General features: G+C 62.2%; 1 protein-coding gene across 5 annotated transcripts in view; it reads left to right on the forward strand.

The window, feature by feature from the left end:
* The window catches only part of FOXP4 (forkhead box P4), a 54,997-nt gene extending 28,334 nt beyond the window's left edge, over positions 1–26,663 (forward strand). For 2 of the 5 annotated variants that reach the window (XM_065854737.2, XM_065854740.2), the window contains 14 exons: positions 5,189–5,311; positions 7,048–7,134; positions 11,098–11,245; positions 11,729–11,933; positions 12,218–12,322; positions 14,510–14,597; positions 16,476–16,565; positions 17,031–17,232; positions 17,335–17,411; positions 17,620–17,721; positions 21,293–21,414; positions 21,539–21,605; positions 21,724–21,890; positions 22,108–26,663. In XM_065854737.2, coding sequence (XP_065710809.1) covers positions 5,189–5,311; positions 7,048–7,134; positions 11,098–11,245; positions 11,729–11,933; positions 12,218–12,322; positions 14,510–14,597; positions 16,476–16,565; positions 17,031–17,232; positions 17,335–17,411; positions 17,620–17,721; positions 21,293–21,414; positions 21,539–21,605; positions 21,724–21,890; positions 22,108–22,252 — 1,728 coding nt within the window. In that variant the 3' untranslated portion in view covers positions 22,253–26,663. Of the gene's footprint in view, positions 1–2,965; positions 3,199–5,188; positions 5,312–7,047; positions 7,135–11,097; positions 11,246–11,728; positions 11,934–12,217; positions 12,323–14,509; positions 14,598–16,475; positions 16,566–17,030; positions 17,233–17,334; positions 17,412–17,619; positions 17,722–21,292; positions 21,415–21,538; positions 21,606–21,723; positions 21,891–22,107 lie in introns of those variants that run through there. The other 3 variants (XM_065854738.2, XM_065854741.2, XM_071817838.1) reach the window with 2 other exon arrangements.
* Positions 26,664–27,330: the final 667 nt, after the last annotated feature.

Genomic DNA, 27,330 nt, shown 5'->3' on the forward strand with positions numbered 1-27,330 from the left:
CAAAGGCAGCGAGGACTCTGTGCCCCGTGTTTTGGGCGCTGGGCCATTTCTGGCTTGGAGGCACCGCTGGATCACAGGTGCCCTTTGGGCTCCCAGCCCAGCCCCGGAGCCGGGCTCTCCCGGCCCTCGGCAAGAGCCACTTGCTGAGGTTAAAGAGCCCCTGAACTGGGAGAGGAGTTTGGAGCAAACTGCGGGAAATTGCTTTTCTTTTGTCTGCTGCGCTGGGGAGGGCAGCGGAGCGGAAAAGTGTATTTTGTTGATTTGAAACTTGAGTGAAATGGGTAATGAAGACAGATCAATACCAGCCCTTCTGCGTTCCCTCTCCAGGAAAAAATCCAGCAGCCCGTCCGTCTCGGCTCGCGCGGCGCTAGATTTTTCCATTTGAACTCTTGGCACCGCCATCTGTCCCCGCTCCCCCTCCTCCTTCCCAGCCCGGCCCAGCCGGCCCGTAGCCCCGTCGCTGCCGCCGTCCCTGTCCCGTAGCCCCATCACTGCTGCTGTCTCCATCCCGTAGCCTGGTCGCTGCCGCCGTCCCGTAGCCCCGTCGCTGCTGCCGTCCCCGTCCTGTAGTCCTGTCGCTGCCACCGTCCCCGTCCCATAGCCCCGTCGCTGCCGCCAGCCCGGTCCCGTAGCCCCGTCGCTGCTGCCATCCCCGTCCCGTAGCCCCGTCACTGCCACCGTCCCCGTCCCGCTCCACCGCCCTGCAGGCTCTGTGGGGTCTAACGGGGGAGCGGGCGAGCCGCTTCAGTCCTCGCAGGTTTCATGGGGGGCAGCGAGTGCTCCAGCCCCGTCCCCCTGCCCATGCATCCCCCATTCAGCTCCCAGCGACTCGCATTCGAATTACGTGCGATTAGCGCTTCCCCGGCGGGGCACGCGGTGCTAACGAGGACGCACGTTGGGCTGCACATCCAGGGGTTGATTCCTCCATTGCTTTGCCTGCGGCTGAGCATCAGAGGCTGGTCGTCCTCCACGCAGCTACGCTGGCGCCTGCTCGCCCCGGCAGCTACTCCTTTGGTGCTAAAGCTGTTCAAAGGTTTCATAAATAACCCCCCAGCCTCAGAGCCCGACCCGGCACATGGAGCTGGAGCTCCTCTGCAGATCTGGGCGTTTCCTCTGACCCTGGGCGGGTTTTGGCCCGTGGTCTCTGTCCCACCTCGATACAGTCCAGGTGTGCTGTGGAGTTGGAGGCTGGGCAGCGTTTGGTGCCCTGTGCCACCCAGCAGGTGTGTGTCCCTGGTGGGGGTGACACGGGTGTGCGTGGGATTCGTGCCCGACCCCGGCATTTGAAGCTCTTGCAGATGTTCTGAGCTCGGGGCTCGCCCAGGGATGCTGAGAGCAGGAGGGGACCCGTGGATGTACCCATGGATGTACCCATGGGATGTACCCGTGGATGTACCCATGGATGTACCCATGGATGTGCCCATGGGATGTGCCCATGGGATGTACCCATGGGATGTACCCATGGGATGTACCCGTGGATGTACCCATGGGATGTACCCATGGGATGTACCCATGGATGTACCCGTGGATGTACCCATGGGATGAACCCGTGGATGAACCCGCGAGCTCTGCTTGGACTCGCTGGGAAAGGTTTGCTCTGCTCGAGCTGTTGTGGGTGCTCAGGGCGGGAATTTGCTCATCCCCTGCCCCTGAAGACAGCAGAACCAAAGCTGCTCTTGGTGGTGGTTGTTCCTCCTCTTCTATTCCTGGTTCCCGGCCGCCCTCGCCAAGTGCCTCGGTTGTTTCTGTTGGTTTTGGATTTGAAAAGGGTGTTTAAAAAAAAAAAGAAAAACAGCACAAACATGTTTGCTGTTTTTTCTCGTTGGGACTTAAAACCCAAGATTAGATCAGAGACAAGAATGTGCGGCACCTTGGGGACTGTGAGACACGAACACCCCAGGAGCTGCTGCGCACCCGCCGAGGGGGGTTTGCTCATGCCGGAGCCCCCTGGTCAGCGGGGACGGGGAAGGACGAGGGCTGGGCTGACGTGTGGTTTTCGGTGTGGAGCTGGAGGTGCCCCGTCCTGTAGCAGCAGGGACACAGCGGCTCTCGCGGCCTGGGCGCTGCAGGTCAGCACGGGGATGCTCGAGGCTGAGCAGACCGCGGGCTCACCACCCGCCCCGGGCTGACGGGGACGTCCCGGCCCCCGCGCTGCGCCAGGGCCGCTGTGCCGGGGTCAGCAGGGCGGCCGTCCCTCCGGTGACAGCCCCGCGCTCCCGGAGCCAAGGCCGGCGTCGGGCCGTGGCTTTCCCCGCTCTGCCTCGTGCCTGGGACTTGCAATCCGCTTCCCGTAAAAAAAAACAACTAAGAAAAATCCAACTAAAAGCACCGCTCCCCCATCCTGCTGCGTTGGCCCGGCCAAATCCTGCTCGCTCAGCCGCCTTTGGCAGGGTTGCTCTGCGCTCACGCTGAGCGCAGAGTTTCCCCGTAATACCCGTCTGGTTTTCCACCCGCTGCCTGACGATCCGCGCCCGCCCCGGCCTCTGGCACGGGGGATTACAGCCAGGCCGCCCGGAAAATCACCCCCTGGAGATGCGGCGCGGAGCCGCAGCGCCGGGGCTCTCTGGGCGGCAGCCGGAGCTGTTAGTAAGCTGTTAGTAAGCAGTTTTGCGGAGTGGCAGCCGGCCAGGGAGTGAGTCAAGCCCTTCCTGACTCGGTGTCTGGCAGATGCCAGCTCGTGACGTGCCGGCCGGGACCAGGCGACCCGCGGCCCCGGGGATGTGCTGGGTGCCAGGAGCGTCCCTGGGGCTGGGGAGGGACTTTGCTGCAGGGCGATGGGGATGGAGAGGCTGAGCCCTGGTGCTGCGCTGCTCCGTGTCCTGGCTCTCACGTTGGCGTTGGACCCCGTGCCTGCCTGGATCGAACTTTGGGGCGGCATTGCCCGGAGCCCGTCCGTTCTCTGGGCACGAGTGGCTGCAGCGGGAGCAAAACTCGCCATAAACGGGAATTTCCCCTTTTACCAAAGAAAGTTCCTGCCCGCCCTGGAAACCTCAGCCAGGAGGGAGATGTTTTCCACACCGGAGGGAAATTCTTTGTGTGGCTTCGGCATCCATGGGAGCTCGAGGAGGTGATCGCCTCTTGCAGGAGCCGGCACCGGTTCGCCCTGTTCACACCTCGCCCCTCGCGAAGCCGCCGCCATTTCCCCGTGTCAGCTCCGCATCCGAGCGCGGAAGAAAAAGCCATTTAATGCAGACAAAGGTTGTATGAAAATATAATTCTGCTTTTGTTAGCAGCCATCAAACTCTAAAAAGCGTCGCTTTTGTTTTCTTGTAACATTGTGAAAACCTCGTGTCGGATCGAGAGCTGGGGCCCTCTCGACTGATCGCCTCTCCTTTGTGTTTTTAGATTATAGGGGCAATTAGTGTTGTCAAAACCTCTGGCAATTCTCTTTGCTCTTGACAGGGTGTCAGTCCGCTGGGCGAGAAATGGAAGGTGTTATAACTCTCCGGTAATTAGGATGCCTCCGATTTGAAAATGCCAGCAAACGTGTACGAGAGGCCGCACGGCGGCGGTGGGGGCGGGGAGCCCGCCCGGATGGGGGATGCGGATGAGCAATTAATTAGAGGCTCTCATTCCGAGCACGTTGCCAGCTGATGAATTGGCAAAGGGAAATTAGCAGGACGCTTAGCTCCCAGCGAGCGGGCGCGCACCCGCTCGCTCTCATCTTGCCATCCTCGCCAGCTCCCTCCTGCCCAGATGTTCGCCCAGGGCTTTGCACAGCTGGCTGCGAGCACCTGAGAGCCCAAACGGCAGCTCTGTGCGGGCTGGGGTGCGGGGGGCTCTCCGGCAGCGCCAGAGCCCCGGCAGGGATGCGGCTCTTTGCCAGGGATGCTCCTGCAGCCCCGAGCCCCCCACGCCAGCCCAGCCGGGACAGCCGAAAGTGCCCAGCACGGCCCTTGGGTGTGGACATGCGGCAATTAATCAATAACTCTGACATAGAGGCACCTGGAGGGGGATCACCTGCAACAAATGAAACTGAGCCCTCCAGCAAAATGCCTGAGCAAACAGATAAGCCTTTGCAATCTCCCTTGAAGGTCAGTGCGCTCAGCCCTGCCGGCTGGGCTGCACGGGCCACCACGGGTCCTGTCCCTGCTCCGTGTCCCACCGGAGTGGCTGGAGGGGACGCAGGTCCAGGCTGGGGAGTCAGGGCATTGCTGAGGGTCCCAGAGAGGGGATGAGAAGTCATCCACTTTGGATTAAAACTGGGTCCTTGGCTTGCACCAGGTGCAGGCTCTGCCATGTCCCCCACACCGAGGAGCTGCCATCTCTGGGGGTCCCCTGGAGGAGCCCGAGGCTGCTGGTGGCCGGTGGCTCAGCGGCTCCCCTGCTCCAACCAGCCACCGTCATCTGCTGTCCTTGGAAAAGGGAGCACCCAGCAAGGGTTCTTAGATCACGGCAGGGCCATAACCCTGACCAGAGCCTCGGGAAGGGCTCTGGGGTGGGATGGGCGGCGGGCTGCGCCGGGGCAGCTCTGGGTGGCCGTGGCTGGGGAGGCAGCGTCGCTCTGGCGGGGCTGGGATCCATCACCAACACCTTCCCCGGCGCTTTCCCGCGGGGTGTGGACCCGCGTTGCGATAACCAAAGGCAGGGCCTGGGGTCAGCAGGTTTTCTTTGCCCTCCCTGCACTTGGCACAGTAATTACGAGAGTTACCGGTGTCAACTGGAGGTAAAGCTTTGATGGAAAACCCGGTAACCTCTTTCTCCATGATCTGCTTTGCAAAGTTATTTGGGTGATCGGTATCTGCCCCGCTTCCCCTGGCGTTTCTCTCTCTGCATCCCCTGGGACGCCGAGGGAAGGAGCGGTGCCCGACACCTTTCCCATGCTCGCAGGAGGGGAGGGAGCTGCGGTTTGGAACCTGGCTCCTCTGGGTTCGTAATTCCTCCAGCTAAATTGTGTTTCAAGAGGCGCCTGCGGGCAGAGAGCGTCCTGCCCTGAGGGGGAGGGCAGCTCATGGTTTAGGAAGCTTGTCCCTGTGCCGGCTGCACCACGGGGACCTCTGTGCCATCACCATGTCCCCAGTGATGGCCTCAGCGCGCCAGGACGGGCTGATGGCCACGGGCTCGCCCAAAGGTGACGAGGGGACAGGGGCACAGGGGAGGCCCTGGGAGAACCTGTGGGTTCCTTGGCATTTGGGGAGGGTGTTCCAGGGCTGGGACTGGAGTGCTGACGTGTCCTTCCCCTCCGCAGGTCCCCGTGTCCGTGGCCATGATGTCCCCGCAGATGATCACGCCGCAGCAGATGCAGCAGATCCTGTCGCCGCCCCAGCTCCAGGCGCTCCTGCAGCAGCAGCAGGCGATAATGCTGCAACAGGTACCGCTGCGCCTCGGCCCGGCCGCGCGGCTGCTCCCGGTGCCCGTGGCCGCTGCGGGGCCCAGGGCACAGGCAGATGGGTCCTTTCCTCTTGGGCTCCTGCGTTCTCCCCACGTTTCCTTGGGGATCCCCAGCACCAGGGGGTGGGAAGAGCTGCCCGGGGAGGGCTGGGCAGGCTCAGCTGCGCTTTGGGGCAGGTGCTTGGCTCAGGGGTAAGTCCAGGCCTGAGAGCCAGGGTTTGTTTCTCACAGCCCTGCTCGGCTTTTCCGGAGCGCTCCGTCAAATGTAAAAGGAACGGGGATGGAGGACAGATGAGGAGAATTAAAAAAAACAAAGCTCAGCTCCGAAACAAAACAGGTCTGCTTGGGTAAACACCTCCGGCCGGCGGGAGGGAGAGCGGGAGAAATCCCACAAGCATCCTCCACACCCTTCCTCCTGCCTCCAGTACCTGTTTACTCCAAATAGGCTGATAAGGATTCAAGGTTGGCCCCAGGGAAAGAACAAAGGGTAAACACTACCCTGGGTGGGTCCTTCTCCGAGCCTCTTTGGAGCCGGATAAAGAAACACGTTTGACTGCAAATTAAACAACCCAGGCCGGAATAGCTCACATTCTCCACCAGAAGAAAACCAAACATCACACCTCTCACCCCTGACCCAATGTTCCCGCAGCCTCGCTCGACCATGTTGCAGAGACCCGGCTGTGATTGGCTTTCGGGTAAACACCCAGGCTCTCCAAACCTGTTCGCCGACAGAAAAAGCAAAGTTGCTGCTGTCAGCGCTGTCAGCCCCGCGCTGATAAAGGCTTCCCGGCATCCCCAGGGGCATTCCTGAGCCCCGGGTGCGGGTGCCCGGGAGGGGGCTGCGGGTCTCGCTGACCTCCCGGTGCCTCTGCCCCCCTGCGCGCAGCAGATCCATCACCAACAGTTTATTTAGGGCTGGGGTGAGAGCTGGCGTCGATGCCGGCAGCTCCGGCGCTGCTCCTGCAGACTGGGACCCTCTTCGGTGCCCCATTGTGGGGCTGGGGTGCTTTTCTCTGTTTTGCCCAGCCCTGTTTGGAGCGGGAGCTGCGAGGAGCCGGTTGCCTGCGCTTTCCCGTGGTGCCCGTGAAGGGGGATGAGCCCCGAGACTCACGGGGTCGCACCGAACAGACCAGGGGCCGTGGCTGCTCCCAGCGCCTTCCCAGCCAAGAGCCCGCCAGCTCTCACAAGCTTTGCTAGGGGTGTTTTGGGGTCCCACCATGCTGAGAATGGGGTTTCTCCACTGCTGACACACTGGGTTATGTGCCAGAGCACCTGGGCCCCGTTCTCTCGCGGGATCACCCACCTCCCGGTGTTTCACATCCCCCATTAGCAAACGCCCCAGGACGGCTGCAGCATCCCCGGCATGCACAGGAGTTACTGAGCTGGGGGTTGTGACCCTTCCCCTGGCGCTGGTGGCAGAAACCCAGGGCAACCGGTCGCCATTAAAACCCAGCAGGTTTGGTACTGGTGCTGTTGGGGAATTTCACTTGCTTTCGGTTCCAGAGCCCGCAGGAGCGTCTTTCCAAGGGTTTTTCCATGGCCCTGGCTCTTTGGGCAGGCGCTTTCATCCCGCGTGCCCTGCCGGCTCGGTGCCAGGCGCTGTGGCAAAGCGCGGCACTGGGCGCGGGGCCGTGCAGGCAGGGAGACGCGAGCGGGTGTTTCTGCTGCTAATCCCGGTTTCTCCGTCCCCCCCGTCCCTGCCTCCTGCCCTCCCAGCTGCAGGAATACTACAAGAAGCAACAGGAGCAGCTTCACCTGCAGCTGTTGACGCAGCAGCAAGCCGGAAAGCAGCAACCCAAAGAGGTGAGCTCACGCCAACGGGTTCTGGGCCATCAGATCTGGCTCCGAATCAAAGGGGGACCAGCACAAAACAAGGGGTGTGTGAATCAGCACCCGGGGCAGCCAGTCGGGAGCCAGTGGGGATGGGACATGGGGGCATCGTGTTCCTGGGGGTGCCAGGGCAGTTGGTCCGGACACTGGGGTTTCTCATCCTCCTCTTCCTCCTCCTCCTCCTCCCTGTCTGTGTTCTGACACGTGCACCGAGCTGCCCTGTTCTCAGCGCCGCGTCCTTGTTGGCACATCTAGAAATCATGGGCAGCAGCGAAGTCTGTGTGGGCTGGCAGAGCCGCCGGACCCTCCCCGAATGGAGGGGCAGGTTGGTGCCCCCCAGGACGTAGCGAGGGCTCCCCAAACGCTCCTCGCGGTGGGGCAGAGGAGGCTGGGCCAGGTCAGGCAGGAGCACCAAGCGGGGCTTTTCCTGCCAGGAAAGGCGGTTCTGTGAAACCCCAGTGCTGCGTGAAATGGCGGGGATGCCGCCAAGGGCTTTTCCAACGGGAGGCGCTCGGACGGGGGTGCTGCCGGACTCGCAGACCCGGGGGCAGCCGTGGGCCCTCTGCCGGGGAGGTGGTTGCATGGTGAAGTGTTTATCCCGGTGTGCTTGCATCACTCTTGTGTAACGCCCTTTACACAACAGGATTTGCTCTCCTTTCCCACAGCGATGCCCTGCGAGGTGTTGTGCATCAGCAGCGCTCAGTTTTGGGGGTGTCGCATGGGCAGACAGCAGCACTCCCGTCCTTTTCTTTGTATATTTTTGCTCCTCTCTCTTCCCAGATGGGTGCAGGTGGTACCACCGGGATGGTATTTTCATTGCTGTCGGTCTGGTGTCAGTGTCCTCTTCACCGGGCGTCCTTCCCCGGGACGTGTCCCCAGCCGAGCAGCAGCACAAGCGGCGGAGTGGGGTGCAGGGGCTGCTCGCTGCCGTCACCCCTCCTGAAATCCAGCACCCTGGTTGGCACTCATTGATTCTCAGCACTTAAAGATTCAGCTTTCTTTTGAGAAAGCAGGCGTTTAAGCCCAGACTGCACGTTGGGGTGGCTGCAGGGGGGGTGACAGCGACACGCTCCCGCGCTGGGGGAACGGGCAGCGCGAGCGGCTCGGGGTCGGGCCGGCACCCACTCGATCTTTCGAGAGGCTCTGACCCAGGCTTTCATTGCGGGTTGTTGGCGTATTTACGTGGCGTGTGCGGGGTCAGGCTTATCGGAGCCATCTCCAGGAGCTGGAGTAGCTGCTCGTGCTCCAGGAACGGGGGAGGCATAAATCTGAGCTTCCTCAAGGACTTTCCTCTTGGCCGTGGCGATGTTATATTGCAGCAACGTACAGGGATATAATTAAACTCTAACAAAGGGCTTGCTTAACGGGCTCCTGGTTTAAAAAGCTCGTGTTAACTTTTAATTAAATGGTACCGAGGAGATGAGAAATTTATCCGCTAAGGAAGTCTGAGTGGCCGGTGATGGGAAAAGGCGCGTTACATGGTGCTAAAGGGGTGTGTGTCCAGCTCCCGGCAGCATCACCACCCCATGGCCCCAAAAACCAGTGAGAGGGTCCCCACGAGTCGCTGCCACAGAGTTTCCCGTCCCCAGAACCCCCGGCCAGGCTTTGTGGGGTCAGCTTCACCCTGTGACTTGAGGCAGCTGCTACCGACAAAGCGTGTGTTGGGCAGCAGCGTGTCTGCCGGGAGCAGCAGTGCGGGCACGGGCGTGCCGGGGATGCCACCGCGGAGCCGTGGCTGCAGTCGGCTCCTTCATGGAAAGCCAGGGCGGTCTTTAATTACGGCCCCACTGCGAGGTTTGTAAACCGAGCACCTTCTGCTCTCTCTGCTCGATTTCAAGGACTCAGCTCAGTGTAAGGCAGTGGCTTGTCTGGGAGCGCGGAGGAGGATCGGCAGGTGGGATCGGTGTTGTGCCGCCACCGCGCCGGGGAAGGTGCCGGAGCAGCAGCTCGCGGAGCAGCAGCTCAGATCTCGGCAGGAGCGGCGCGGCTGGAGGTCCCTGGCGGCACAGGGAAGGGGAGAGCAGGAAAAGAGGGAGCGCGGAGGATGGAAACGCGTCGGAAGCGCCTGTCGGCAGCATCCTGTCCCAGAGGATGCGGGGGGGCGCCAGGAGCTGCGCCGCAGCGGGGGTGCGAGGAAGGGGCCGAGCAGGACGGCTGGTCCTGCATCCCGCCGGGACGGGGCTGAGCTGCAGCACGTCCCAGCCTGTCCCAGGACATTCTCCTGCATTGGGTGTAACGGCCAACCCCCAGCAGCGTCCTCGGCTCGGGGGGTGCAAGGAGCTGCAGCTCAGGGCTGGGACGGCTCCAGGCAGCCCCTTGCCCTCCCAAAGCCGTCCTGCTCCTTCCCAGCTCTTTGCCTCTCCAAGCCCAGCGTCCAGGTGCAGAGACCCCAATATCCCCTGGGGTGAGGCCGGTGGGTCTCCGTGTGCCCCCAAAGTCGATGGTGGGGGCAGTCCCCGTCCTGAGGGGGTGGCGCGGGGGGCTGCCTGCCGCCTAACCTCCATGTCAGCTTAATGAACTGCTCCTGTCAGTCCCGCGTGTCACGCCAAAACTCCTCCTGATGTGCTCATAAATCAAAGTGACGGCGGCTCTTACCCCGGTAGCTGCACCCAGTCATCTGCGTCTAATGTACGGCGGGCGCGGGCGACGCTCCGGACCCCCAGCCCCCGCGCGGGGACGGGAGGTGGGACCGGGATGGGGGTGGGGGCCAAACGCAGGATCCAGCCCTAACATAGAGGGGCTGGGGATCCCCTCTGGGAAGGACTCAGCCGGTATTTGCCAGGCTGGGTCTTTCTGAGGGGAGAGGAGCCGAGCAAAGCTTGTGGGGCAATGGCTGAGGAGAGATGTTGGTGCTAAGGCTGAAATTCAGGGATCATGGAGAGCAGGAGCTGGGGTTGCGCCAGGTCCCGGGGATCCCTGCTTCACTGGGGCCTGAGTGCCCATGATGCTCAGACCCAGCCAGAAGACTGAAAAAGAAAAGACGTTTCCCATCGCAAAACTCTTGCGCTCACCACTAAGAACATGGACGTGAAAATACTTCTCTTTGGCCAAGCAGTGGGGCTGCAAAGTGCCCCCGGTGGGGAGCGCAGGGAGATGGGGGGAAGCGCCTCGGCACAGGCTCGGCTGTTGTGTTTTACCGAGGGGGCCCTGGCACCTCTCACCGCCGCGGCGGGGCCGGGCGGCCGCCAGCCCGTTTCCTCGCCCCGCACACCCCGTCTGCGCACAGAGGGGTTCACGGGGTTACGGAGACGCCGGCCCCGCTAATGAGGCCGGGGGCAGCTCCCCTCTCCTGCCCGGCTCGCATTAGCAGCTGCCTGTCCCCAGCCCTAATTGAATTCTCTCCCCTTCAGTTAATTCTCATGGATTTCTTGGTGCCTCCCAGGGGACCTGTCCTGCCTAACTAGTTTAGGGCTGGTCGGTGCGCGGCGGCTCCTGGGGACGGGTGGGGGAGTCGCCCACCGGCGGGGGGGTGTTTGTGGCTGGGCTGGGGGCTCCGACACTGCTGCGCGGGGCTGGGAGTGCTGGGTGTCTGCCCCCCTGCAGATCACTGTTTTCTGTCCCCCACCAAGAACGGGCTCATAATGGCCATTTTTTGGCAAACAGGGACCGTTTCCCAGCTCCCATCTCGCAGGCAGAGCTGGATCTCCGCTCTGAGCAAGCCCACAGCTCTGCTCACTCCCTCTCGTTTCAGCGCTTTATTTTTCCCTTCCCCTTTCCTTCTCTTCCCCTCCTCTTCCGACAGATCAAAGCCTCCGTCCGGCTCCGCCGCGAGCCGCGCGGGCACAGGCCCTGGCAGCAGCACAGAGGCACCCACGGCCGCGGTGCCACCGCCACGGGCGTCCCCGGCCGCCGCCGCCGGGCCCGGCCTCCCCGCGCCGTTTGTGCTGCAAGGCTGGAAATAACACGCTTTGATTTCTCCCTTTTGTCTCCCGGCAGCCGTTAGGGAACAAGCAGCTGGCCTTCCAGCAGCAGCTCCTGCAGATGCAGCAGCTCCAGCAGCAGCACCTGTTAAACCTGCAGCGCCAGGGGCTGGTGAGCCTCCCCCCGGGCCAGGGCACCGTGCCCCTGCAGACCCTGCCCCAAGGTAAGGACCCTGCGGGGGCTGCGCTGGGGAGGCCGCGGCGGCGGCAGCTCCGGGTGAGGGAGGGGGCTGGGCCGCTGCTTTTCCGATTGCGCCTGTTGAAAGTTTGGGGCCTAATGGTGTTAATGGCTGGAGCAGCCTGGGCGAGTTGGGGCTGGGGTGGGTGCAGGGTTGGGCCCTGGCTGCCCCTGCAGGGGTGCGGGGGCTGGGGTCCCCTCCCTGCTGGGACAGCTCTGCGGGGCTCCCTGGGTGCTGCGGGCGCCTTGTTTTGAGGTGCCCGATGGGGCCGTGCAGCCTTTCCCCGCCAGGTGCCAGCACAGAGGGCTGCCCCCAGCTTTGGGGGTGATTTCCCAGCGCACAGTCTGAGCTTTGTGGGGCTGAGCTGTGCCAGCCGGGCAGGGCCCGTGGGGGCCCGCGCCAGCGCGTGGTGCCCGCGGGGGCTGCCCCTCGTCCCGCTGACGGCCGGTGCTTTCTCCCCGTGCGCAGCTGTGTGCCCCTCGGACCTCCAGCAGCTCTGGAAGGAGGTCACGGCCGCCCAGCCCGTCGAGGACAGCATCAAGCAGGAAGGTCTCGACCTCACCACCAACACCTCCAACTCTACCTCGTTTTCGGCCGCCAAGGTCTCGCCTCCCATTTCCCATCACCCTCTGCCCAATGGACAGAGCACCATGCACACGCCGAGAAGGGACAGGTAGAGCCGGGTCGGGCCCTGGCACTTGGTGTTTTTACCCCTGGAGAGGTGGAAGGGGCCGGGATCCATCACCTGTGGGGCTGGCAACAGGCTTGGGAGGGCTGGGGGGTTTCTGCCTACCCCATAAACAAGTCCAGTTGCTGTTTTGCTGCACCCATGTGCCCATGGAGGACATGGAGCCATCGCTGTGGGGTCTCCTGTGGGTCCCCAAGGGCTGGCCCTGTGCATGGGAACGCTGGAGCATCACAACTGCCTCTCTGATGGTCCTTTTCCCTCTTCTGCAGCTCTTCCCATGAAGAGACCCCCAGCTCCCACCCGCTCTACGGCCACGGAGAGTGCAAGTGGCCTGGCTGCGAAACCCTCTGTGAGGACTTGGGACAGTTTGTCAAGTAAGTTTCTCCCTTTTTGGGGAGGTTTTTCTGCACTCGGGGAGAGCCCACGCTCTCAGACCAGGACAGCATGGGGCTGGCAGGTGGGAGACCTTGAAACAGGGCCAGACACCCCAAAGTCTGTCCGCCTAGAGCTGGGGGGCCCTGTGCAAAAGGAGAAAACACCAGGGATTATTGTGGGAGGAGAAGAGACCCACCGGAGCGGGCAGGAGCAGGCAGGGGGGTGCAGCTCCCTCCTGGGGGGCAAGGCGGGGGGAAGCAGATGGCAGCGCGGCCGCCCGCTGATGCTGCTTGTGGGCTCCGGCACTGACTGATTAACTCTGCTGTCGAAGAGCCCTCTGCTAGCGTCAGGGTCAAACAAATTGTTTTCACGCTTCGTCAGAGGTTTACTTAATTAGTTCATTTGCAATTAGATCTCTTTGTAGCCAGGATTTTTAGCAAAGACATCAGAAGGAACTGACGGGCTTGCTTGCTGCTTCCCCCCCGCCTCTCTGTCTGCTTGGCGCCACAGCCGAGATGCTCCGGCGTGCGCTTCGCTCCTCTTTGACGAGATTTTGGGTTTTTAGAAGTGATCCCATCTGCTGCCATGTGCTTGGGGTGGCTCCAGCGGAGCATCCTCGGACCACACCAGCCTCCCGTTCCAGGGACGGAGCTGGGCAGAGACCTTAGTGGAGGAGGAGGAGGAGGAGGAGGAGGTGCAAAGGCCACCTGGGGAGGCCGCAGGAGCGTTGCCTGGTGGTGACTGAGCGAGGGAATGAGTCAGGCGCCTGCGTCCGCCTTCCTCTGACTCACGGGGTGAACCCAGATACAGCATCTCCTCTCGGGCATGTGTACATGGTGGGGCAGATCAGCGAGGTTGGCTTTGGGAGCTGGATCTGGGGATGGCCAGGCCTGGAGGGTCCCTGTGTCCCATCTGCCTCTCCCCTCTTTGCCAACGTGAGCATGTCTTGGGGTGTAGGACAGACAGACAGAAAACTTGCAGCTCCCCAAGGCTGAGCCCAGCTGCAGCCTGGGCCCGGCTTTGAGTCCGAGCCTTGAGCCTCAGCTCAGGAGGCCTCGGCGCCGGGGCGCAAAGGGGCAGCGCGTCCTCTGAGCAGCGGTTTCTGATCACCTGCGAGGGCTGGTGGGAGCCGTCCCTGGTCCCGCTCAGCACAGCCTGGGCTCTCGATGGCCTTTCCCGGTAGAAGCGGGGAGAGGAGCGGCGCTCGGTCCGCAGCCCTGCGGGGTTCGCTCACACACGGGCTTGGCACCTGGTCCGTGTACCAAACTTGTTTGTGCAAGCTGGGGCTGGAAGCCTCTCACAAACAGCCGGGCGAGACGCCTGCCGTCTTCCACATCCAGACCAAGGGCAGACACTCCTGGGGAACCTTCTCCTGGGACATCCGGCAAAAATATCTCAGTCTTAGTCCTGGAGAACATTGACCCGTGACCCTGGAATGCCTGCGTGTTTCCCCATGTAGGTGCCACCTTTTGGGCTGTCCCTGGGGTGGCCCTGCTGCTGTTTGCACCCCCTCTGACCTGTCCCCCTCCGGTGAGGACCCCCGTGTTTGCACCCACCCCAGCGAGGACACAGCCCGGCCATGCGACACGGTCAGGGCTACATGGTCAGGGCTACACAGTTAGGGCTACACGGTCAGGCCTGGCTGCACCCCCAGCTGCTGCTTTGCTGGGTCTGGGGGCGAGGACCCCTCAAGGCGATGTGGGGTGTCCCTGCAGCCAGCACTGTCACCCACCAATGGCCTCTGCCTCCCTGGGAGGGAGGGAGGGCGGCGAGGACCAAAGGTCCTGGTGCTTTTTAAACATAAAGTGCCTTGTAAACATGAGGCACGCAAGCGGTAGGATGAGGAGCGCTCTGGAAATGTCACCCTCTGCCTTCAGGGGTTTCCGCAGAGGGTGTAAGTAAATCCCCATAAAGCCGCCTTTGTCCTGGAAACCTGCTCCTCAGGTCGGGCAGCTCCTGCCCTTCTCAAGGACTTTCCATCAACCAGCGGCTCCTCCTGAACACCCGGGTGCTGCTGGGGGCTGTACGGCCGCCCTGCAGCCCAGGCCTGGGGAGCAGGCACAGCCCAGCTTGCTTGGCTGCCTTTGTGCCTCAGTTTCCCTTCTGCTCACCGCGCTTTGGGCATCCCCAGCATGGGCAGCATTTTGGGCATGTCCAGGCGTAACCCCCCGTGTGCTTCTCCCCAGACACCTCAATACAGAACATGCACTTGACGACCGCAGCACAGCCCAGTGTCGAGTCCAGATGCAAGTGGTACAGCAGCTGGAAATACAGGTGGGTACGGCCCCAGCCCCACAGGGCACGCGTTTGAAAAGCTGCCTCCTTTCCGACTCCACGTGCCGTGTCTCGGCTGCTCGCTGCAGGAGGGGGGTAGTAATCAGGGACCCCCAGAGAGATCCCCCAGTGCCATGGGGGCTCATTTTAACCCTCCTTCCCAAATAGGGGATCAAGACCTGGAGGAACCTCAGACTATTTCCCCCTCTGACACCAGCGTCCCTGCACAATTGTCCTGGGGCTGGAGGGAGGAAGGGACAAGCCACCCCTCCTGCCCAAAGCGGCCCTGTGGGTACAAGGAGGTGGCACAGACCTGGAAACCACATGTGACCGTGGGGTTTACCCACAGGCGGGACATGAGTCCCTGTGCCCCAGCCCTCGTGCCCGGCTGTGCCACCATAGCCGGAGCCACAGGGCTGCTGGGCTTCATGGAAATCAGGCCACTTACTTCAGTGTCTTTGGAGCCCAGCCTCAGGGTGCTATTTTTGGAAAAGCAGTTCTTTAAATAGTGCTTTTCCCAGCATCTTGGCCTCCCCAGCGTGCCGTGTGTAATTCGGTTAATAGAGAAGGGAGGGCAAAAATGGGAGGAAATGGAGGGTTTTCATCTTGGGACTTAAAAGCCATGGAGGGGGAAGGTGGGACAGGGCAGGGGTCCCTGTCAGAGGGTCGCACACCGAGACCCCCCTGGTGAGGGTGCCCGGGGGGTGGGCCAGGGGTTGGCAGGAGCTGGACGCGGTTGTGCCCGTGGCGGTGGTGGCATCGCGGGGATGCCAGCCCTGGGGACAGCGGGACGTGGCGTGGGGCAGCCTCGGCGGCACCCACAGTGACAGGAACAGGGCTGTGGAGCGGGGGAGACGCAGCAAAACCTTCCTGGGTGGGAAGCATCCTGCTCCCCAGCCCTCGCTAGGGCGAGAGGTTGGAAGTAATTACTGGGGCTTAAAGAGAGGAGGGGAAGAAGGAAAAAAAAAAAGGGGAGAGGAAAAAAGCAACTGAAGGGTGAGCAGAAAGCTGTGTGTGCAGAGAGGAGAACCTGCCACCAGAGCTACCAATTATAAAGTTTTCAGCGCAGAGCCCCCGCTGTGCCGGCGGAGAGCATCTGCATCACGAGGGGAGACCTGTCAGCTCTAATGAGCACCACGACAGCGCAAAAGCATCCGAGCTGCTCCAAACTTGCGGCAAACTCCGCTCCGGCTCCTGCTTTAACTCCTTCCTTGCCCGGCTCCAGCGCCCGCTCGGGGACGGGGCTTGGCTGGGGGGAGCCGGGGACATGGCCGAGCCCCGAGCTTGAGGGGTCCTGGTGGAAAGGGAAGGTGACGGGAGGAGAGCGGGTGTCAGATCCCATCGCCTCCGCCGGGCTCAAAATCTCTCCTGGTGCCACAGTGAATATTTCACCCTTCTCCGCACTCCGGGGAGTAAACAGGCAGGAGCGTGCAATTAAAGCGATGTTGCATGTCCAGGTGGATGGATGGACGGACGGAGGGATGGGTGGATGGACAGGGGGTGAGCAGGAAGCGGTAGAGGCTGGAGGAGGGTGAAGGGGACGGGCATGGCTGGCACAGGGACCAGAGCTCCCAGGAAGGAGCGCGAGGGCTGCAGCGGGCGGCTGGGACGTGTGAGGCTCTGTTCCATCACAGATCTTTCATCCGGCTGCACACATGGAGCTGAAGCAGCAGCAGCACCTGTGTCCCCTGCCATGGGTGCCGAGCCCCCGCGGAGCCGCGGTCCCGCCGCGGTGGCAGGAGGTGGCTCCTGGGGACACGGGAGATGCCGCCTGCCCGCAGGCAGGGCGGGGGGCTCGGTGGGCAGCTCCCCCGGCCCTGGGCACCTCCACGGCCGTCTGACCTCCTGAGCACCTCTTCTGCCTCTTACCTCCCGCAGCTGGCGAAGGAGAGCGAGCGTCTCCAAGCGATGATGGCCCATCTTCACATGAGACCTTCAGAGCCAAAGCCTTTCAGCCAGCCTGTAAGCGTGCGTACCCCTCCTGCCCTCCTACACCCCACAGCCGCCCCCTTTCCCCCCCTCGCCCTCATCACTGGCTGCCGTCCCCTCCGTGCCCTCTGCATGGTCACCACGGCCCTGCTTGGCCCAGCTGGATGGGCTCCCAAAGATGGACGTGCCCTGCGCACGCTCCGGCGCAGGTAGCCTGGTCCCTTGTGCTGGGACAAGGCATCAGGAGTGAAAGGCAGCCTGTGTTGGCGTGTTGCGCTGCTCCGCGGGCTCAGACTGCAGCAGATGCATCCCCTCCTGCTGTTGCATCCCCTCCCGCGGTTGCATCGCATCCCTGCTGAGCCCAGCAAGTCCCCCGCTCCAACCCTTCTCTCCTGCTTTGCGGCACGAGCCGGCTCAGCCCCGCGGAGCTGCGAGGGCTCTGCCAGCCCCTGCCGTCCCTGTGCCGGCGCCCACACCTGCCCTCCGTCCCTCCTGTCCCTGCAGCTGAACCTGGTCTCCAGTGCCACCCTCTCCAAGAGCACTTCCGACACGTTCCCCGACGGTTTACCTCATCCCCCCACCTCCGCCACGGCGCCCATCACCCCCCTGCGGCAGGGCCCCTCCGTCATCAGCTCTTCCACCCTACACAACGTGGGACCCATCCGCAGGAGAAACTCGGAGAAGTTCTGCACCCCGATATCTTCAGGTGAGCTCGGGGATGGGGCTCCGCACCCTCCATCACACAGCTGCGGCTCCCGAAGTGGGTCACTTCACCCCCTGCCTCCACATTTCTTGTCCCCCTCTCCAGAACTTGCACAGAATCACGAGTTTTACAAAAACGCGGACGTCCGGCCGCCCTTCACGTACGCCTCGCTCATCCGGCAGGTGAGTGGCTCCCCAGGGCACAGGGTTCAACTCCGCACCCCGAGACCTGCCCGCAGGGCACAGCCGTGCTGTTCCCCGCTTTCTCAGTCCTGGGGGAGCCCCCACACCCGCTGTACCCCCATTTCTGCCCCTCGTGCCTCACCGCGGGATGGGTGTCAGACCCCACAGGGCTTGTGAGTGATGCTTTTGTCCCCTCTCTGGTTTCCAGGCCATCCTGGAGACCCCCGACAGGCAGCTAACGTTGAACGAAATCTATAACTGGTTCACGCGGATGTTCGCCTACTTCCGGAGGAACACGGCCACCTGGAAGGTGAGAGCAGCCCCGCTCGGCGCTGCAGGAGATGCTTCAGCTTATGTGGCACCTGTGGTACCAGACCAGTTCATTGCACAGCTCTGAGGTGTCACAGGAAATGATTTTTTGGATAAATCCCAAATTTTTCCCCCAAAATGCATCCCCTGGTCACTGTGGCCGCATCACAGGTGTAGTATGGTGTGGCAAACGGCTGCGCTGGAGAAACTCGGGGCTTTCTGTGGAGCTGGGGCTGGAGTGGAGCCGGGAGGAGGGCAGAGAAAAGAGAGGCTGGAGACAGCAAATGTGGTCAATGCTGACCCGGGGCAGGGACGCTGCACACAGGAGGTGCTGCAGATGCGGGTGCTGGTGTGTGGGGACTGGTGGTGGCTGGGGAACCGTGGGTGCGCGGGAGCACCCGCGGCTCCACTGCGAGACCCCACGCGGTGCCTGTGCCCGGCTGCGCACACGGGGCCGCACGGGCGGGTGCTGAGGGGTTTGGCACCGGGGGTGGTTTGGCACTGGCTGGGGCTGACGGGTGTGGATTTTGGGACAGCACCCGGGCGCTGGGGCTGCTCCCCCTCGGTTGTGTGGAAATCGCTAAATCTGAGAGAAATGAGAACACCCATGGGAGAGGGAAGGGGCGGTTGTGAGAAGGAGCAGTTGTTGCCCCAGCCAGGAAGGGTTGATTGAATGTTTCCTGCTGCACGTGTTTACCGGGTCAGCTTCAGGGAAACGCTTAAAAAGCAGAATGAGAATAAGCGAGATGCATTTTGAAAGGGTTAAGGAGGAATCAGTTATTCTGGAGCCCAGGGCCCCCATGTGTTGCTGCTGCAGCTGGGAGCTGCCCGCGGTGGGGGCTCGGTTCAGCGCAGCCAGCTTTGGGTGGACGAACGGGTGTTTTGGCACCCGAGTGCAGGAGGCGGTGCCGGCTGGGGCAGGCGCGCCCGAGCGTCCCCGGGGAGGCGGATGTGGGACTGGCAGGGGTGTCTGGGCTATTTTTGGTCCTGGCCGTGTCGCTGCGTGGGTCTGGAGTCCCCCTCATGGCACGGGAGCGGCACTGCAGGCACCGCGCCGGAGCAGCGCCGGCCGGCACCGGGACACCCGGCTCTGGGGACACCCCGGCTTTGGAGACACGCTGGAAGGGACGGGCACCGTGGGCAGAGCCCGCTGCAGCCGGCGATGCTCCCAGGACGTTTGTGGCCGTGGGCAGAGCAGGGGCCATCTGGGACAGCATTTTTCCCGCTCTGTGCCTCCGTTTCCCCATCTGTAGAAGGAGATAATGGTGGGTGAAAATGCCTTTTTCCTCCCGTTCTACTGGCTGAAAGGAATGCATGTTTTGGGGACTTTTCTTTGCAATTCGCTCACACGCTGCGTGTGGGCAGTTGATGGCTCAGAGGGGCATCCCCAACCTCTTGGTTCCCTTTTTGCTGCCCTTTATTTTCTCCTGTTCCACCACCAAAAGGGATGTCAGGGATTAAAAAAAACTGGGGGGCGATGATTCATTTCACAACTCTCAGTGCCCAAGGCCAGGCTTCTGTTCCAGGCGGGGGATATGCAGGAGAAAAATACGGTATTTCTGCTCTTCAGAAAACCAGCATTTCTGGGGCAGCTTCTCCCTGGTGCCCTGCGCGGGCTGGGACGGGTGCGGCGCCGAGCCGGGCCCTGCCCCACGGCGGGACAGAGCTGGGGGGCCCACGGGGAGACCCCAGCACAGCACGAGGAGCGGGGCTGGGGGCACAACGCAAACATCATTAGAAAAGACAAAGACGAGGAGCAAACAGAGCAGCCAAGTCTGGCACTGAACAAACACTCGGAAATGTAAGAGCCACGTTAGGATGAGGCAGGGACCCCCCCAGCACCGGGGCGGGGGGGAGATTCCCGTGTTTGGGGGGGTCTCACCTGGCACCTCTCTGTCCTGGGACCAGCACCCAGTGCCAGGGATGGGGCATCCCAGCTCCAATGATGCTGAATCATGTCCTGCCTGGTGTCAGGATGTGTCTCCACTTTTGGCTTTGCAAATTCACGTTCCCTGGAAGCAGGGGGGTCAGGGGGTGTCAGGGGCCAGGGCCAGGGCTGCGTCACCACGTGCAGGACGGTTTCGGCTTTGCCACGTTTCGTGCCATCAGTCAGGGCTTTGTTTGGAGGAGGAGGAAGGAGCGCGGGCAGGATCCGGCACCGGCGCGGGGCAGTTCCTGTGTTTGGCTGCTGGGGACAGGGGTTCAAGGCAGCGGCCGCCCCAGCCCCCCAGGCACGGGCGAGGAGCGGGGGGCGCACAGAGACGGTGCGAGGGCAGCGCAGGGACCGGGGACTCGTCCTGCGCCATCGCTGCCCGGGGAGCGCAGCAGGGCCTGGGGTCCCCCCTGGATTTGCAGCTCCCGGGCTGTCTGTGCGCGGCGCCCTGCTCTGCAGGTGCTGCCAGGACGGGGTTTGAGGACGAGGGACACGCTGCCGGTCACCGCGGGACCCGGCTCAGCACGGCCACCGCGGCACTGCCGGGCACGGCCAGGGACACTGGGGTGGCCAGCGGGCAGCTGGAGGATAGATGGGTGGGTGGGTGGATGGGTGGGTGGGTGGGTGGGTGGATGGACGGGAAGGAGCCCAGCTTAGTTTGGTTTTGTCCTTAAATTAAAAAGAAAAAGGGGCGGCGGTGCAATTTGCGGAGTTTCCGGGAGCTCCAACACTTTCCAGCGCGGGGGGGTTCGGTCCTTGTGTCTCCTTTTGCCTTGTTGTGTTGGCCGGCTCCTTTGTTTATACAGCCCCCATTCGACCTTTTAAATTGCTGTTAATGTTTTAGCGTAACGAATTAGTCTCTCATCACGAATCAGGACTCGAAATAAAAAAAAAAAATAAAAAAAGAACCCTCGGAGGCCAAGTTGCTGAAATTGGGGTCATTCTCATTTGCAAGGCAGAGAATCCGAGAACCTTAATGCAAGGAAATTTATTCAAAGGCAGAGCCCCGGCGTGATTAGGCCCTTTGTAATTATAGCTCGGAGAGATTCCACTCCAGCCTCCTGCCTCCCTCATGGATTAGCAAGTGAGTCGGAAAAATACACAGGATTTAATTAGAGGCAAATTAAAATTGGTAATGAAATAGGGGCAGTAGCAAATGGCAGGGAGTTGGAAGGGGAAAAGGGAGCTGGTATCTCTCGGGGCTGCACTGTCTGCCTGCGTGTGCGTCTCTTTATTTTACATTTAGAAATGTAAAGATGGTCGATGTAAAGAAGAAAGGGAAGGAAAGGACCAAAATGGGAGGGTGGGGGGAAAGAAAAAGAAAGAAAAAGACTTGCTGGCTTTGCTGAGCGAGCTGCAGCTCCCGGGTCCTCGCTGGCGTGGCTCGTCCCCTGTCCCGCTCTGTCCCAGCTCGCTGTGTCCGGCCGGGGTGGTGTCCCCGCTGCATCTGCAGGGCTCAGCTCCCGAACCTGCTCGGTGCTGCTGGGATGCTCGAGCGTCTGCAGCGCCGCGGGCGCTGGGCTGCGGACAAGCTGAGCTGGGCCGGAGCCGTGGGGACCCGCGGGGCAGGAGGAGGAGGACGGGGAGGAGGGCGCGGGCGCGGGCCGTGCCGCTGAGCTCTCTGCTGCTCTGCCCGCAGAACGCCGTCCGCCACAACCTCAGCCTGCACAAGTGCTTCGTGCGCGTGGAGAACGTCAAGGGAGCCGTCTGGACCGTCGACGAGCACGAGTACCAAAAGCGAAGGCCACCAAAGATGACAGGGTGGGTCCGGCTCCCCCGCGGGACACGGCCCCGCAGCCGCTCCCGCGCCCAGCGCTGCTCCAGCCCCCGTCCCTGGGCCGGGAGCGCTCAGCCCTTCATTGTTCCGCTTCCTCTCTTTCTGCAGGAGTCCGACTTTAGTCAAAAACATGATTTCAGGACTCGGTTACGGAGCACTTAATGCAAGTTACCAGGTAAGGACCCAGACCCGTCCCTGGCAGGGGGCACTAAACCTTCGCCGCTCCCCCGTCCCGTTTGCCATTGTGGTCTCGTGTCCTCTGTGCCTTGAGCTGCTGCTGTTCTGTGTCGCAGGCGGCGCTGGCAGAGAGCAGCTTCCCGCTGCTCAACAGCCCCACCATGATCAACACCAGCTCCGCCAGCGCCATGCTGCACGTGGGCCACGACGACGTGAGCAGCACCGTGGAGCAGGTCAACAGCAACGGCAGCAACAGCCCGCGCCTGTCCCCGCAGCAGTACAGGTCAGCCTGGCCGCGGACAGGGGTGTCACTGGGCTGCAGGGGGGGTTGGAGGTAAGGGACAGTGGCGCTGTGCGCACCAGGAGCTGCCCGTTGCCTCCGGTGGCTCCTGTCCCCCGGGTGAGGGGCAGCCAGGGGATGGGAGGGTTTGGAGCGAGAACTTCGGGGTGTTGCGGCTGGTGGGACCGGCTCCCCGAGGCTGAAGGCTTCCCCCCCACAGCCACCCAGTGCACGTGAAGGAGGAACCAGCCGAGGCCGAGGACGACAGCAGACCCGTCTCGCTGATGGCCACCACCAACCAGAATGTGACGATTCCTGACGACAGGGACCTGGAGGAGGAGCTACCGGTGGAAGACTTGTCCTAAGGACCCCTTCCTCCTCCCCACCGCGGGGAAACCCTTCCCACCCTCCCGGCCGGAGACCAAGCGACGGCTCCCACCTCCCCAAGGTGACCTTCGGCGTTAACCTGTTTTCTAAAGGCACTTCACAAAGCAAAAGGGTTTCCTTGGTGCAACAACCTGTTGCTGTCGGCGCATCCCTTCCACCCCCCCACTGCCCCACACCACGGCTCCGGTGACTGACCGACCCTTGCCGCAGGGACATCCCGCGACATGAGAAGCAAAAACCCAAGAGCTGGACTTTTTCCTCCCCTTCTCCCTTGGTTAGTGACTGGTGAACGAGGATGGTAGGTTGTTTCTGTCCGAAATGGTCCCTCCTTCTTCCCCTGTGCGCGGTGGGCGTGGGAGAGGCAGCTCCAAGCCCTCTTCCCGGCGATGCTCCAGCCTCCAGCGAGTGCCCAGGAGGGAAGGCGGTGGCAGGGACCCGCTGTCACCTCTGCGTGCCTGGTGGGTTTTGCACTAGGAGGGACTGTGCACCCTGCCCGCACGCTGCCTCCACCCAGCTTTGGGGGAAGAAACAGCAGAAATGGGGGCGAGCCCTCCCTCTGCCATGGCCTGGATGTCGGGCTCGCGCCGTTGTCTCGCGGCTGGGGAAGGATGAGGACTGGCGCGCCGGTGGGCCCGTGGCCCCTTGGCTGTGTCACCTCCAGCACGTTGTTAAGCCCCCCGGCAAGCAGAGCAGCCCACACCGGGTTCACCGCCCTCCCCAAGGCCCCCGGTCCCCACTGGTGGGGCAGCTGGTGACACCCAGCAGTGATGACGGTCCCCAGCTGGCCACCAGCACCAGGCAGCAAGGAGACGTCCCTGCGTCCTTCTCTGTGTCAGCTGCAGCGGGTGACACCTCCCCCAGCCCGCGGGGGTGGCTAGTGGCTCCTGGTCCCGCACGCGCCCGGTTCCTCCACCAAAGCCGGGCAGGGGCTCCAAGGCACCGGTGCGGGTGACAAAGCCAACCCCGCTGAAACCTCGTGGTGGCCAAACGTGGCCGTGGCCGGCGAGCAGAGCCTGCTGCCGCGAGGGCTCCACTTTCATCTTTGCGTTATCCTTTTGCATGTGTGTGCATCCAGATGGGAAGATACCAAAAGATTTCTCGAGACAGAAGGTCCGTAGTTCAGGAGAACAGATGGTAGTAATGCCAAAAAAAAATAATAACGAGAAGAACACACCCAAGCAGCCCTCTGCTCCCTGCTCGTTCTTTGCGTGGTGGTGACGTGGGTACCGGCGCTGGCTCCTCCCGGACGCAGCCTCCCAGTGTCCTGTGCTGGCCCCGGGGACCAGCAGCATCCGGGTGTCCTGGCACGCACCGGGGTCTGGGGGACTCGCTGTGATGGACATGGAGCTGCTCTCGTTGTTGAGCCCAGCTCGGGGCTCCCCCAGAGCGCTGCTCCATCCCTGCCTGTCCCCATCCCTGGGTTGGGATGGTGGCAGCAGGGGCTGTGTCGCTGCCCAGCACACAGTCCCGTGTCCCAGATCCTGGAGCTGCATTTTGGGTTGAAAATGCAACGTGCAGCTGTGAGCCAGGGGTTGTGAGCTTGTTTGTCCACATGCGTCCCCTGTGTGACGTCCCTGAGGGGCTCTTGGCCCTGGGGACACCGGTACCTCAGCTTGTCCCAGCGCATCCTTCTCGCTGCCCATTGCATCTTCAGTGCCCACAGAGACGGGGGGTCCCTGGCTCCCCCCACAGCCACCAGTGAGGCTGAGCAAGGCCCCTGCCGTGCCCCTCTGCTGCCCGGCACCATCCGGGGGATGCTGCAGCCCTTGGGGAGCAGCACTGGGGCCATTAACGGGGTTCACCAGCACCCCCGGCCGGTGCAGCAAAGGAGCCCTTTTATCTCACTACAAACCCAGAGAATCCTGCACAACCTGGTGCCGCAGCCCCCACGTGTGCAGCCGTGGGTGCTGTGGGCCCTTGGTGCTGTATGCTGTGTGCCGTGGGCGCTGTGTGCTGTGTGCCGTGGGCGCTGTGTGCTGTGGGCGCTGTGTGCTGTGTGCCATGGGCGCTGTGTGCCATGGGCGCTGTGTGCTGTGTGCCGTGCTCGGTGCCGTGCCGATCCGTGCGGGCCCTCGCTAGGTGTCTCCACTCGCCCCGTGTGTCCCGCAGCCGCTCGCTCTGCTGCGGTGTCAGGGTGGGGAGGTTTTCCAGCCGCCGCGTCCCCGCCGGGCTCTGCCGGACACCGAAGCCCCTGCCCGGGCTGAACCCCACCTCTTACAGCCCGGGTGCAGCCCCGTCCCCGTGCACCTCCAAAGCACCAAGGGGGCCACAGCCATTGTGTGTTTCCCCTACTTGCTTTCTTTTTCCCTCTTTTTCATTTTTTTTTTGCTTTTTCAGTCATTTGATGTTAAGTTATTGTTTCACACAGGTTTACAGCTGCGGGTGGGTGTTGCTGGTGTCGCACGTTGCTGCTTTACCCGTGGGGAGGAGCGGGGAGCTGCTCGGGGTGCGGGGGCGCAGCCTCTCGGCGGGGTCCCCTGCCCCCCCAGATCTTCGGGTGTTTGCTTTGCGTGTCCCCGCTGGGGGACAATTGTGCCTCTTAGGGCAGCGCCAGCACCCGGTGTCACCCGCCGTGCTGCTCCAGCGTGTCCGGGACACCCCGGTGTCCCTGGGGAGGGAACGACCTGGCTGTGTGCTGGGAGTGACCCGGTTTGTACCTCTGTCACCGTCCTTTCCGCAGACGGGGAGGTTTTGCAGCCCAGTGCTGTGGGTGCTCGGGAGCTCGCTGGGCTGCGGGGACGCCCCCGCTGCTCCAGGGGTCTTTCAGCAGCTGCTCCCCTTGGTTTGCTCCTCCTGGGTCCTTTCCCTCCTCTTCCTCCTGCTCTTCAAATTTAATCTCTTAGCAACTCGCACCCCCCCGTTATTTCGCATATGGTTCAGCAAAACCCCCGGCATTGGCGACCCCTCCAGCAACCCCACGGGTCCCGCTTGCGGGGTGATTTATAGTTTTTTAAGCTTTTCCAGAGGTACTGAGATCCCCGCGATGGCTCCCGGGGCCGGGACGAGCCGGGTGCCCCCACGTCCCCGCGGCTCCAGCCAAACTCCCCACCGCCGGCACCCCCGGCGCCGCGGGCCAGCCTGGCGCCTTCCCCTCCGCGCTGGACGTTCCTGTAGGTCCTCAGCTGCCATCCTGGCTCACAAGAGCGCTATATATATATATATATATTATATATATATAAATAAATATATAAATATAAAGGAGGGTTTGTTTTTACGCACGTGCACGGGTTTGGAAAGCCCTGTGGCTCCAGGTGGTGCCTCTTCGGTTGCTGAAACAGGAATCACGAGGGGTGATTTGGTGGGAAACGCGCCCGGTTTGATACTCAGGGGGGAACGTAAGTCGTTCTCTCACCCCCTGCGGCCCGGCCCGGCCGAGCGAGGTCCCAAGGTCCCGGCTGAGCGAGGTCCCATCCGAGCAAGGTCCTGCGGCTCCGGCGCCGCCTGCGCCCCGTCCCTCACCCCCGCTTTAGCTTCTCTGGTTTGGATTTTACAGGATTCTGCATGTGTTACCTCAAACGGGCTGGGCAGGGGGGAGAAGGATAAAGGACCAAACGCAACGTGTGGCGGAGTTGTATGTCTGTATATACTGAGATATATATATACTGGGTTTAAACCTACCAGCACGAGTTGTTCTTTTTGGTTTTTTTCTGGGTTTTTTTGTTTTATTGCCTGTTTCTTTCCCCCGGGGCGGTTCCGCCGGGAAGGTCTCTGAGGAAAGGCGTTTTTCTGGTGTCTCCCACTGAAGGAATTGCTCAGTTTTCCGTGTTTTTCTTCTTTTTCCGATGATTTTCCCCACTAGCGAGCACAGACCGAGCCACGGGGTGCTCAGAAACCAGCGCTGGGAGGGATGGGGCGCTGGGAGCGCTGCTGGGGGGCAGCGGAGGCGAAGGGAGAGCAGCAGCTGAACCTGCGATAAACCAAAGGGGTTTTGCTTTGTTTACACGCTCCATGGCCGTTTGTCCTGGGAGCGCTGGGGACAGGAGGGCCAGGCCGGAGCCGGGGTTTGGGGACCCCCCGCGGTGTCACGATGGGTGCCAGGGCTGGGACACCGCGGTCCCCGGGCTGCCCTGGGGATGCTCCAGCCCGGCCACAACCTTTTCCTTTCCTTTTTCCTTCCCCTTTTTCCGTCCTCTCCGGCGCCGGGTGGGAAGGGGACGCTGGGGGGGACGAGGGCCGGGGGGCGGCGGGCGGGAGGGCGGGGGTGAACGAACCCTTCCTCCCGCCGCCCCCCTCGCGCTGTGTAAAGGAAATAGCGTCGCTGTGTATTTGTACTCTGAACTTCCGTGTGTCTGCTTTGGCAGACGGTAAACCCTTGTACAGTAGGTCTAGCTGCATGTAATCTGTATGGACAATGGCATTATAAAATGCAATAAAATAAGTTACCTATCACGCTGCTGTGCTGCTGCTTTGGTATGGTTATTGATGAAAGAAGAAGATGTGCTGGTAACCTCACACTTTGCTCCCTGCGTCCCTGGAACCCAGGAAAGGCCTCGATTTCCTGCATGTGCTGATGGAGCAACAGAGCACCCGGCTGGGCTGGGGGATTCCTGCGGCTGGGATGGGATGGGAATGGGGGTGATGGAGTGGGGTGGGGTGGGATAGGATGGGATGGGATAGGATGGGATGGGATGGGATGGGATGGGAGTGGAAATGATGGGATGGGATGGGATGGGATGGGATGGGATGGGAATGGGAATGATGGGATGGGGTGGGGTGGGATGGGGTGCGATGGGGTAGTGGTGGCCCCTGGAAAAGCGCACCAGCAGCTCAGCCAGGACGGTCCCTCCTCCTCCTCACAAACAGCCCCTGCAGGGCTGGGAAGGGTTTTCCTGGGGGCTGTGGCCGAGCTGAGTTGCTGCAAGTTCACTGCCGTTACCATCAGCCTGTTCAAATGAAAATTAACAACTATTAAGAAGTTAATGATTAGGAGGTAAGAGGGCTTTTGCCACAGCTCTTAGGGAATTCTCTTCTCTCTGTTTTAATCTGTTTGTTAAGCCCCGCTCTGCAGCGAGGCCCCTCTGCCGCCTGCGCAGCCCCGCGGCCCGGCCGCGCCTGG

The sequence above is a fragment of the Patagioenas fasciata genome, chromosome 21 (assembly GCF_037038585.1).
Source record: "Patagioenas fasciata isolate bPatFas1 chromosome 21, bPatFas1.hap1, whole genome shotgun sequence".
Taxonomy (NCBI): Eukaryota; Metazoa; Chordata; class Aves; order Columbiformes; family Columbidae; genus Patagioenas; species Patagioenas fasciata.